Genomic DNA, 12,135 nt, shown 5'->3' on the forward strand with positions numbered 1-12,135 from the left:
CTCAAGAGGCAAACACCTGATCAAATACCATAACTATACACAGTCTTTTCAGGTCATCTCCAAAAGCAGATGCATGTCTGCCACAGGAGCTAAGTACATCCAGTAGGAGAGGGTAACTTATAGTGCAAGAAATAAATGCAACAGTGTTCATTCTGTTTGTTCACTTGAGAAGGTACTCGTACAACGTTAACAGAGATTGCTGTTGCATGTGTTGTGTTTATTTTGGCATCTGCCAGTGTCTTTTTGTGGGTTGAAACTTGATCATTCCACAGCCCTGCTAGGCTGCATTACTGCGTTAAGTCATGAGTTCTTGCTTCTGGGAGATTAGAGTTCTTATCAGCTATTTCTGGACGGAAGCAGATTATTAAATATCACTGCTCAAGACCAGCAAGGCGGTTCCCTCATTGCTGTCGTGTCAGAGAGGGACTGTTGAAATGGCATCGTTGTCTTGACAGCCCTGTCTGCAGCTTGTTAGAAACATGAAAGCCATGAGCCAGTGGCTTTCCATTCAGTGCACCCTGACGCTTTTGATGTTTGATTTTTCCCTGTTCTCTGTTTTCTAGCTCAGCCACTCTCCCGTCAATGATCAAATGTATTGAGGAGAACAATGGAGTTGACAAGAGGATCAGCAGGTTTATCCTTCCTATCGGGGCGACTGTAAACATGGATGGAGCTGCTATCTTCCAGTGCATGGCAACTGTGTTTATTGCTCAGCTGAACAACGTGGACCTCAACGCTGGGCAAATCTTCACAATTCTGTAAGCTGCTTGCTATTGCAACCGCGTCCTTCTGGCCCCCAGACACATTCATGCCTGTGGTTTCTCTGTTAATAGCTAGCAGTTTGCATTCCACATCTCTGACCTAAAGCTGGTGAACTGCTATGAAACATAATTACAGGGTGATTAAAGGATGGAGTCTTTCAAACTTGGTAAGATTTGCCTGAATCTCAGTACAAGGTGGAACCTGGGAAGGGTAATTGAATTCCGAAACAGACTTTGAGCTGTTTAAAGCTGTTTCTCACATTCCTCTCCTTCCTCAAGCATTTCACTTCCCTACCCTAAGCTAGGTAATCGAGGCATGCTGCTCTACCCAGAAAACTACCCCTGATTCCTCCTCTGGATGTCCTGGAAGATCCTTCTGCCACCTCCTCAGTTCCTTATGTATTGATTTCATATGAAAGACTCTGCTCCTGCTTACCTCTGCCCTTCCTACCATGATGTCATTGCCTTCCCGGGTCAGACCCGTTATCATTCCCCTCCTGGGTGCTTTGCTCCACTATTCCTCTACCACCTCAGCCCTGCCTCCTTCTGTAGGACTCTCTCCCCTCCCATGTCCCATAACCTATAAAGTGTCATTGCTTTCATTTCCCTGCTCCTGAAATGAGGATCCTACAAGGAGTTCTAGCCCCTCACTGCTAAGAAGTCAGACCTGTATCCACCAGATGCCTCTTAAGGCTGGTTCCTGGCATTTTTTACCCTCTGTGGCCAGGTTTTATTTCCTTCCTTATTGCATTTCTTGGTATATTATTTGTTTATCTAAGGCAGGGCTGGCCCATTATTTTCTTTGCAGCTGGTCAAATTAGCCTTTCAGGTATTCTTAGTGAATCAGGAGTTAACACAGGCCTGAGGATTACGCAGTGATCATCCAAGGAGAACTCAGTTGTAGACATCCGTACATGAAAAGGTGTGTGGTCCATGTCTATACCACATGGACTGCAGGTTTCCAGCTCCTGATGTAGGGTTTGTGCTGGAATGCAAATGAGACAGAGAAGGGGCAGTACTCTGTATGTCAGGGTTTACCTTTATACACTTAGGGGCAGGAGGCATGATGTACTTGGCATATTTGAAGTGACAGATGACTTGGAAACGGATATATCGGTAAGGCAGCAGGATCTGGTTGTGTTGGTTGGGGTGTTTTGCCTTTTTCTGAAAGGGCAATCACTGTATTAAACACAGAGCCATGGCCTTGATAGCTGCTGTGGATGCCTGCTGAGCCACTGGGCTCTGCACCCATCACTTTGCATCAGCAGGCAGGAAAAAGATTTGCCTGGGAAGCAAATGATCCTTGTGTCCCATGCTGGCAAGTTTGTTTACAATTCCCATAGTGGGGAAGCGTGGGATGCGAGTGTGGAAGAGGAGCTGCTGCTAATGGGGTGTGCAAATTGATTTGCAGTGTGACAGCTACTGCATCCAGCGTGGGCGCAGCCGGGATCCCAGCCGGAGGAGTCCTCACCATCGCCATCATCTTGGAGGCCATTGGACTTCCAACCAACGATCTTTCCTTGATATTAGCGGTGGACTGGATTGTGTAAGTACTTCAGGCCACACATATCTGCTGTTAATGATGTGTAGCTGGAAACATGGAGCTTCGTAGTCAAAACAGTGCAGGGTAAAATAAAACCGTACAATATATGGTTGCCTACAGGACTCTTGATAGATAATGGAAAAGGGGGTCCCTTCTCAATTAAAAGAGTAGGATAAAATCAGAGTCACAGAATGGTTTGTGTTAGAAGGGACCTTAAAGCCCATCCAGTTCCAGCCTCCTGCCATAGGCAGGGACACCTTCACTAGAGCAGGTTGCTCTAAGCCCCATCCAACCTGGCCTTGCCAGTTTTGAAGTCCTCCAGTGAGTTAAATGTGGTTGCACACTCTGTTCTGCTTTCACAGTGGTGCCTTTGAGCAGGCAGTTCCTTATGCAGCTGGAACTGGATGGGCATTGCCAAATGTTTCTCTGTGAGCACTTGGCAAAATGAAAACATATTTCTTCCTGGTCTCAATTTCCGTAGGAAGATTGTTAAAAGTTTGTTCAGAAAGTGTTGGTATTGCTGGAAATCAGTTGGAAATTCGTGTGGAAAGGGGGGAAAAAGGAAATGGAGTCTGCATGGTGGTGGCAAGCTTTTTTGTCACAGGTGGGAAGCAGTCTCCATCAGAAGCGGTTGTCAGCTATTGTTGTTTGAACTGTTTTTATAGTTCAAGACTGGTCAAAGCAACAACCAAAACGTCACAGAGAGGTGCCATCCATTGGCAGGGTAGGGACATAGAGGGTTCGTGACACTCATCACAGTGTCACAGCTGGAACATGCTGCTGGGAGTTCCAAGTTTAATACACAGTATTGCCACCTTTCTTTTCCATCTTCTGGGAAACCGATAAAAGGTCAGGATTTTGCTTTTCTTCTTTACAAAGCCCATTCCCTCTGCCTGCCTTCATTTCAAGATGTGTAGCATCCCTCTGTGGTCAGCAGTGTTCTAATCAAGGAACTGAGCCTTGTGGTAACAAAAGGGGAAAGGAGGGAGGGAGAGTCCAGTGTCTTGTTTTAGTGCCAGCTGTGTGATCACCAGAAAGGACCACAGTTACATGTTGAGCACATGTTGAAGTTGGGCTCCAGAATGACCAACAGAAGTCTCAGAAGGCACGAGAAGAAATTGTTCTTCTTTATGACCCATAAACTGCCTCCATTAGACCTCAGGACACAGTAGTTTTGTGACATGGGACCAAAGCTACTACTGGCAAGAAATCCAGAGAACGCAGTCATTCTGCCTGCTCCTCTTCAGAAGGCGTTTGGGTTAAGGTACAAGTCTCTATAGTTAAAAAGAGGGCTGAGTGCTCTGAGTCACCTTCTGGATAAGCCCAAATTAAGGTCCTGCTCTGAACTTGCATTTGAAAGCTGCTCACCTGGGGAAGGGGAAGAGGAAGGAGGTGGGCTGGGAAAAGCGGGATGCCTGAGAAAGAGTAGTACCATTGCTGCAACCCACTGAGAGACCAGAACCTGGTCTGATAGTAACAGTTGGGCTGACCTTAAACTAGCTTTGGTGCACAGTTTTGGTTCTGAGATGGTGATGATACTTCTGTGGAAAATACCTGTTGTAACAACCTCTCCTTTGTGTAGCTCCACTGAAGCCAGTGGATCAGCAGGGCTGAATCAGCTCCTCTTCTTGTGTTGTAACTCTCTTAAGCTAAAAGCCTGCTGCTTTGTTTCTTGTTCCTGTTTAACCAGGGACCGAACCACCACAGTTGTGAATGTGGAAGGGGATGCCCTGGGAGCAGGCATCCTCAATTACCTGAATGAAAAGGAAAAGAAAGACAAAGAGCAGGAGCTAAAGGAAGTCAACGTAGAAGCAGTTGCTAACAGCAAGTCTGAAGCGGAAACATCGCCTTTGGTAACCCACAAAAACCAAGTCTCCAACACGAGCAGTACAGCAGACCCTGAATCCAAGGAATCAGTATTGTGATGAGGCTGTTCGTCAACACGTGTCCTAGAGGTGGACCAGGGACTTGCTAACGCACCTAGACCTTTGCAGTGCTAACAAGGGCTGGATGGCTCTTGAAAGCTTTCAGTTCCAGTCTGTTTTGGGATATGCTGGCCTAGGGAAGGAGAGGGAGGTGGGGTGGGCAGAGCAGGGGTGTTGAGAAAGAACACTCCCTTTATAGTAGTATTTTGATAATTCATGTGTGTACATGTGTATGTGCTCCACACGCACACACATATACATGTACGTGGAAACTGCCATTGAAACTTCTGGTTTAACAAGGCTTCTGTTAGTAAAGGCACATATGGGTTGGAGATGGGGAAGTAGAGAAACCCAGTATGTGCTTGTGATAGGGAAAAATTAGTAAGCTTATTGTGCTGCTGTTCGAATGGAGATGCAGGCTAGAAACTCCAGAGTGGGGGAAAATGTTGCTTGAACTTAGTTTCTGGCCTGGAAACACATATTGACCGTTACAGACATGATATGAAGCAACATTTTTCACCTACTCCTCTTCCTCTCCTCTTCTCCAATCCCTTAAAAATGTCAAATATGTCCTGAAAAATAGCTTTGTTTTTTTTTCCATATCTGAATTAATAGCTTGTTCCATCCCCCCCCCCCCTCCCCTGCAGTGCAGCTCATAGCAGCTTTTCTGCCTTTTGGTAAGTCACTCCCAAACTTTGGGACCAAACATAGGAGATCTTCATGCAGATCAAGGACTGGTCTTCTCCTTTCCTTTAACCAAGCTGTTAAGGAAAAAAATCCAGAGGAAACACAAATTTTGTTAAAGTAATCCTTCGGGAGCTGAAGAAAATGCAGAGTCTGTTCCAGCATAAATAGGTCTGAAAGAAGCTTGCCTGTGACAGCATCAAGAGATCAAGAAGTCAGTTCCCTTCATGCAGACTCCTTCGCTAGCACGCTATGTGCTACTCCTGTTTATTTAATGGGCCAGTCCAAACAAGTTACGTCATATCCCTCTTCCAGCAAAATTGAACAGGGGAGGAAAAAATCTGAGCACACATCATGTGGGAACTGGCGACAGGCAGGTCTGAGTGGTGGCTGGAAAGGGGAAGAGGCGGGTTTATAACACCACGTAGGTCAGTGATGTGTGTGTTGGGGCAGCTGCGTACCTGTTACTGGAGTCTGGTCCTTCTATAAATGTTTTTCTGGCAGCAGCTTAACGTTTAGTGCTTGTGGGTGGTGCCGGGCCAGGGTAACACGTAGTGGCAGATGGTAACCGTTGCTTGAGGCTGAGCAAAACGCTTCTGGATTCTGACTCCATCTTTTTCCCTTTACAACCTACTTCCTGAATTTGCACCCCAAACCTGAACCCAGTCCAGCAGAACTCATTGCAAAACTCCCATTGATTTATCTGGGCTTTTTGGACAGCACATAGTTATGAAATGATATCTGTGCATATGCCAAGATCTGCCTGGACCTGCGACACTTCCCCTTGGCTACTTTAGCAAGATGACTGCGTATAGTCAGTCTCCACACAGTTAATTCAGCAATATACATTTACAGTTAGCTTTGACATAAAGTAATACTGAGTCTCCCTTTTTTCTTTCTCCTGTCTTGCTTCAGAGGAAGCTATCTTGGAAGGATACCCAGCTGCTGATGCGTATGGTCACGGCACTAGGAAAAGGCACCTTCAGTTTCATGCGCTTAAGTTGCAAAGCATCCTTCCTGGTAAAGGGACACAATGAGCGTTGCAAAAAAGATGCTCAGAGTGAGATGTGGCTGCCTCTGAGGGAAAACACAGTGAGTGCATCAAACGTGGCTCTTTAATCATGTGCAGGAGGGCTGCACAAACAATTGAAGTAGGAAAGCATTAGTCAGCCCACTGAGCAACTGCAGGTGGACTTTCTTTTTAACCAGCTTATTTATAGCCATGTCCACAAAATTTGGTCATTCCTTGGCTCATCTTCAGAATGGAAGGAGACAAACACGATTTCCTCTAGGGACATCTTTTGCCCAGTATTTATTATTCCATTTTTAGCAGATCAAGACTTGCTGAAACTTTGCATTTCCTCCCATTAGATTCGTCCCAACTCCTTTCAACTCAGGAAACCAAAAGCGCGCTTTGTAGCTGACAGTGAAAGTCAACAAATAAGAAGTGTTTTGAAAAATGTTGGAGGTTTGAAAAAATGGGTCTCAAAAACCTTATTTAAAAAAAAAAAACCACCAAACACAAGTATTTATTTGAAAAATCTGAATTTACCAGAACCCCAAATACTTTGATTTTAAAGTAATATGTGTCTGTCTCAAGGAAGCTGAAAAACAAGACTGTTCCTTGTGGGCTGGGTTCTGTAGCTGCATTTCATCCCCCATCAGACAGCTTAGCTCCTGTGATGTTCTCCCTCACCATGACACATGCAGCTGGGATGAGGACGTGAGAGCAGGCAGCACTCTCACGACATTTCCCATGGAGCATCACAGCACCATTGTAGACTAGAATATTTCCCAAGTTTTACTTTTTTTAACCCAAAGGCTGTTACTGCTCACAGTTAAAAGTACTCTCCTGGAGAAGTCCAAAGGCTGGGCTTCCTCAAAGGCAGCACCTTCCCATTGCTTTCTTCCTTGTGGTGCTGCAGCTTGATTGCACCTCCCTTGTAATAGTGTGCCATAGGCTGCAGCACATTCCTTCATCATAGAATCAGCATGGAATGGTTTGGGTTGGAAAGGACTTTATGATCATCTAGTTCCAACCCCCTGCCATGGGCAGGGACACCTCACACTAGACCATGTTGCCCATGTCCTTCTGACAGCAGATCCCAGGAAATGGTAAATTAAGGCCAATACTTAAGAGCTGTCATAGTATTTTCCAGTATGCAGAATCTCAGTCTTTGCTGAAGGATGCCTCTCCCAGTCCCTCCTAGTGGATTGCTACATTTGCTACATTCCATTTGGAATGGCTAGTCCCATGTAAAGCTTGTTAGAGCAGTCAGATTTAAAGAGGTCAAATCATTCTCATAGCAAGATTTTAACCAAGGAAACCTAACACTCCTCCTGGAAACAGGTGCTGTGGGGTTTATATGAATCACTAGTATTTGGGTTTTAACCAGAAATCTGTAATCTTACAGAAGCCACACTTTAGACTTACAGAGATGCCAGTTCTGTTGTTCTTGCACAGCAAGAGGGATCTATGGAAGCAGGAATGCTGGGTAGTTACTGCTTGTCAAAAGATTTTCTTTGTCTTTTCTTTGTCAGCTGTGTCAGAAATGGCATTTCTTGGTTTTCTGTGATGTTCCCATTCCTCATGATAGCCATCCCGCATCTCCTAGGGCTCTCCACCCGGCTTCACATTGTTTTTTCTTAAGGTACAAATGTGAAATATCCAACATTACACTCCATTGGACTGTAAGATATTTGACACATTCCAGGAACTGCCCTTGTAACGATGTGAATCCTGATCGAAAGCCCGATGAGACAGAAGACTTGCCATGTGCTCCAAGTGGTCCAGGTCTTCAGGTAAGGCCACTGGGAGAGAACTGAAAGGGCTGTTGAAGGGGGTGCATTTCGGATGCTGTCCTGGACCTGCAGTGCAATGTGTTATACTGGGAACTTCCTATTTCAGCCTCACTCCAGAGGCTGAGCTCAGAAGGTGCTCGGCAGCGGTGCAGGTACAGCCGGTGGGACCTGCTCTGCTCTCACCCAGGCACTCCAGAGCCTGGTGCCGCTGTGGTACTTCACTCCAATGCCTCTGGACCAGATGTGTGTTTTATGTCCTCCCAACGTGACTGTACAGTGGAAGCCTTTAGCCAGTTGCTTCTTCTTTCAAGAGGAAATAAATTCCGTCGAGAAAACACTAATTTTTTCTTTCTGGTTTTAGTCTCTTTCTTTAAGGTACAAATTCTCTCCTTAGGAAAGCAGACAAACAGCTGGGGTCCTGCCCTCTAGTACAGCAGTTGCTTTTGGGGGGAAAGATACAGGAATACGGAAGAGACGAGTCTGCAAGCCTTTGGCATATGCACTCTCATTTTGTCTCTGATGCCGTTTATTCTTCCACTTTTACCTTCTGTTTTTCAGTGAAGTTTATTTGACTGTTTTGGACCATCTTTTATTTATTTTTCTCCAGGATTGGCTTTCCACTCCATGCTTTATCCATCACTGCCTGGAATTCCACTTCCTGGAATGCCCGATGCTGGTTTTATATATAGGATGCTCAGGTATAAATGGGAGAGTTTTGAGGGCTCCAGCTTGTCCTTGGAAAAGTAGTTCACATTCTGCCTTGCTATGATGTGCTTGGTATTTCAGTAAAGACCCATTATTCCTAGGAACCAAACTTCAGCTGGGTCTCGCTGGTGTGTTGGTGATTACACTACAAGAGGCAGTAATTACAAAGGGCATTAAACCCTTCTGGGGGCGTCTTGTGCAGTCGGGGTGGGTTTTGTGTTGAGAACAGTCTAGGGCCAAACCCAGAGCTTCCCCTGCAGGGGTGTGCCCTTTGGGCATGACAGAAACGTGGAGCCAGCCGAAGTGCCACATGAGCTGGTGAAATAACCTCTGCTTTGTCTTTTCCAGGCAGCCCTGTTACTGCCTGAAGAGGTTGGAGGGACAGTATGGGGGCAGGAAGGTTTCATATGTACTTGCTCTGTTCCTGTGCTCTTCCCTGGGTGCTTGCTGTGGCCAGGGCCAGAGATGGACATGACTCAGTGTCACCATTCTTAGACTCATTCTGCTGTGGTTCCTCTGTATTTTACAGCAAGAACACAGATGTTTAGGCAGTTCCTCTTTCAGCTGAGTCAAAGACCCTGGTATCTTTGTGACTGGCCACCCTGCCGTATGTTACAGGTTATGTCCTCGAGTGCTTTTAAAAGGTACAAACCCACCTCCTCTTTCTGCAGAGATTTGCAGTCCCCAGTCCTGACTCTTCACTCTGCTCCTTTGCTAGCACAGCACATTTCACCAGCCTCTGGAAAGCACCTCCTGTTGGGAATCATCATTTTTAATCCTGAGCCTCCCACAGGCAGTGAGCAATGGGCCTCAGGTAGGAAGTCCAAGGACCAAAAGACAAGCTGTTGAGTTTACAGATACTTTACCTGTGTCTCACAGGCAGTAGTGTGGAGGATAGCGAGTTGCAGTGTTTGGAGAGCACTCCTAAGACAGAGAGCACTAAATCTTAAATAATAATGAGCTTTCCAACACTCTGAAGGGAATCAAACAGCTACAGTGTGCACCATGAAGTCAGGATTGCATTGTGCTACAGTATGAAGGACTGATGGAAAGGAGATCTAGTGTATGCATTTGCTGGGCTAACTCAGGGGAAGCAGGGGAGCTAGTGTCAGTGTGAACTGCATTTCAGAAGGCAGATGTGATTTAGTCAAGGGGGCACAGTGCCCTGTATATCTGCCTCTTTCCATCTTCACCTGGCATGCCATGAAAGCACACGTTCAGGTAAATTAACAGACCTCACCATGAATTCAACATTAATTAGGAGCCTTGACAGCTTAGTTTCTGTCTAGTTTCAGTGGGAGAAAGTGCTTTTCAGCTGAAAGAACAAGTTGTCTTGTTGACAGTATTGGTGAAAAGAGGGGAGAAAAAGAAGGAAGAGCTGGAAGGATGCAGGGGGAGCATTGCAGAAGGCAGGGTAACAAAATGGATAAAGAAGCTAAGACCTGAAGGAACCATCTCTCCCTTGGCATTTCAATACAGACAGCATCAACAAGACCGCAGGCATCTCTCCACCATGTAGCAGAGGATGAAAATCCCTGCCCAGGGATTAGCAGGGAGAGGCAGACACGAGCGTTGGTGTTTCTGAGGTACATCATCACTGAGCAACAACGAAGCATGCAGCGTGTCAGCGTGGAGCTCTGATAAGCTGCTCCTGGCTACGAGCCATGACCACAGACATAACGGTGCAGTTCTGGATCAGGGATTGACCCACATTCCTCCTTGCAGGATAGCTAGGACAAATGCTCCTCAGATAAATGCGTGGTAGCCATTATTCTCTGGGGACAAAGATGTTATCTATGCGAGCATACTGATGAAAGCCATGTTCGCTTGCTGCTTCAGTGTCAGATAGGAGGGCAAAGGGTATGACGAATGAGTTGAAACCTTTTCCAGGCATTGGGCAGCACACTGAGACAGTTGCCATTGAGTATTTTAAATCTGTTGAGAAGTGATCAAGAGCCCTATTTGGCTCGCGTAGCTCTGTCTTCACATCCAAGCAGGAGCTGGGAAATGAATGTTAACATGGTATTCATTCCCTGCACGGGGTCTTCACAGACATTTGTGACCAGCAGGCACTGTTTCACAGCTGCAGCAGTGAATGCATGCAGAAAAAGGTGAAAGAATGCTTCTTTGAGTCACGTGAGGAGTTGCCAGGCAAGCGAGGAGCAATCTTGAATCCTGAAACCAAGTTCATTTTTAACTATCACCTCCCTAAAACCACTAGCATTGCACGTTTGTAAGTACATTTGAGTATTGATACACAGCAGTGTTAGTGCAGGGTAATACCTTCTCTTTTTTGGAGGAATGGAAGAAGTGTAGACGTACGAGAGCTCTCTTCCTTCTACGATGTTTCTTTGATGGAAAAGGGAAAAGGAAATCTCTTTCATTCAAGAGTTCATGGTACGGTTCCCTATCAGATCCTGTCTCAGTGTCAGCAGTTACATCATCCTCACCAGCAATGAAATCTCATTGGGTTTAACCACTGATGTCGGTGCCAGCAGGAGGTGAGGACTGCGGACGTTTCAGCAGACCAAGTGCTCTTGAAGTCCTGCTCAAGAAATATTTGTACTTGTCTTTCCCAAGGCCACAGATGCTGTTTGCCTGCCGACAGGAACCAGAATGAGGAAATGAATCTGGAGCCAAGCCTGTTGTAATGCAAAGTTAACAGTGTGGGTTAAAGCCACAGAAACCAAGAAAGTTGGTATTGGATTAGATTCAGATCCTTAGAATGACTTTCACTTGATCCTTCTGATAACAGAGAAAGTAAGACCCTTCTGCAAGGATGTAAGTTAGCGGCTGAAGCTAAACCGCGTATGACATGTTGGTGTGACTGAAGTTAATTGCAGCTACAGGCTGCAGAAAGAAATCGCCAAGGGAAAACTCTGTATGAAGCTGTTTCCACATGCCTGAATCCCCCTGGATTACATTCCCACAGAAAGAATTGTGCTTAGCCAGAAAAGAATACTGCAAGAGTTAACTGGATTGGACTGTAGCTTAAGGACCAGAAGGAATGCTACCAAATGGACAGGCCAGGGCCTTCACTGATGTGCACGAATGCAATTTCCTAAGCTTACAATGGCCTGTGGGCTCGTGATGGAGATGATACCTCCTTAGCAGTGTAGGGGTTTGGTCTGGTCCTCTTTAGATGATCACGTTCAGTAAAGCAGCAGTAAAGGAACATGTTTAAAACCCCTTGGCTGTAAGTAGAGTCATTTGTCATGCTCACGGTATTCTCATGCCGTGGTGCCCTCAAACACATTGTCTTTCCTAGATAGTGTTGATGCGGAAGCAAAGCTTCCTCATTTTTTAATTGGTTTTCCTTCTCCATATCCCTCCTGCAGAGTCTGCTGCGGTCCTTGGGAGTCTGCCCAGACCCCAGTAGGTCCAGGCTCCTATAGTACATAGATCAGAGATATTAGAGTCCCACGTGAGGACATAGGCTGTCTCACACCCTGTTACGAGGGGATGAAGATGTAGCTTAAACTTTGGAGGAGGGACTGCTTAATTAAGACAATACCTTCATGATGTTTTACAGTAAGTCAAATAACTATTGCCAAGCTGGCCCAGCCCTGGCTGCCTCCCTGCGCTGCCCCACGGTATGTCTCTGCCCCTCTGGTGACATTATTTCCCTAAAAACCAATGGAGGAATGTGTTGGCCATCCATGAATATTCAAATCTTTTACAAATATAATCTTATTTAGACTTTCTCTGTTGCTAT

General features: G+C 45.9%; 1 protein-coding gene across 1 annotated transcript in view; it reads left to right on the forward strand.

The window, feature by feature from the left end:
* The window catches only part of SLC1A4 (solute carrier family 1 member 4), a 28,352-nt gene extending 21,927 nt beyond the window's left edge, over positions 1 to 6,425 (forward strand). Inside the window, exons 6-8 of the mRNA XM_057423483.1 lie at positions 564 to 758; positions 2,173 to 2,307; positions 3,995 to 6,425. Of these exons, the coding sequence (XP_057279466.1) occupies positions 564 to 758; positions 2,173 to 2,307; positions 3,995 to 4,229 (565 nt within the window). The 3' untranslated portion in view covers positions 4,230 to 6,425. The remainder of the gene's footprint in view (positions 1 to 563; positions 759 to 2,172; positions 2,308 to 3,994) is intronic.
* Positions 6,426 to 12,135: the final 5,710 nt, after the last annotated feature.

Source organism: Pezoporus wallicus, unplaced genomic scaffold (assembly GCF_028554395.1).
Source record: "Pezoporus wallicus isolate ANWC-B61680 ecotype Strahan unplaced genomic scaffold, APGP_CSIRO_Pwel_v1 contig_4191, whole genome shotgun sequence".
NCBI lineage: Eukaryota > Metazoa > Chordata > Aves > Psittaciformes > Psittacidae > Pezoporus > Pezoporus wallicus.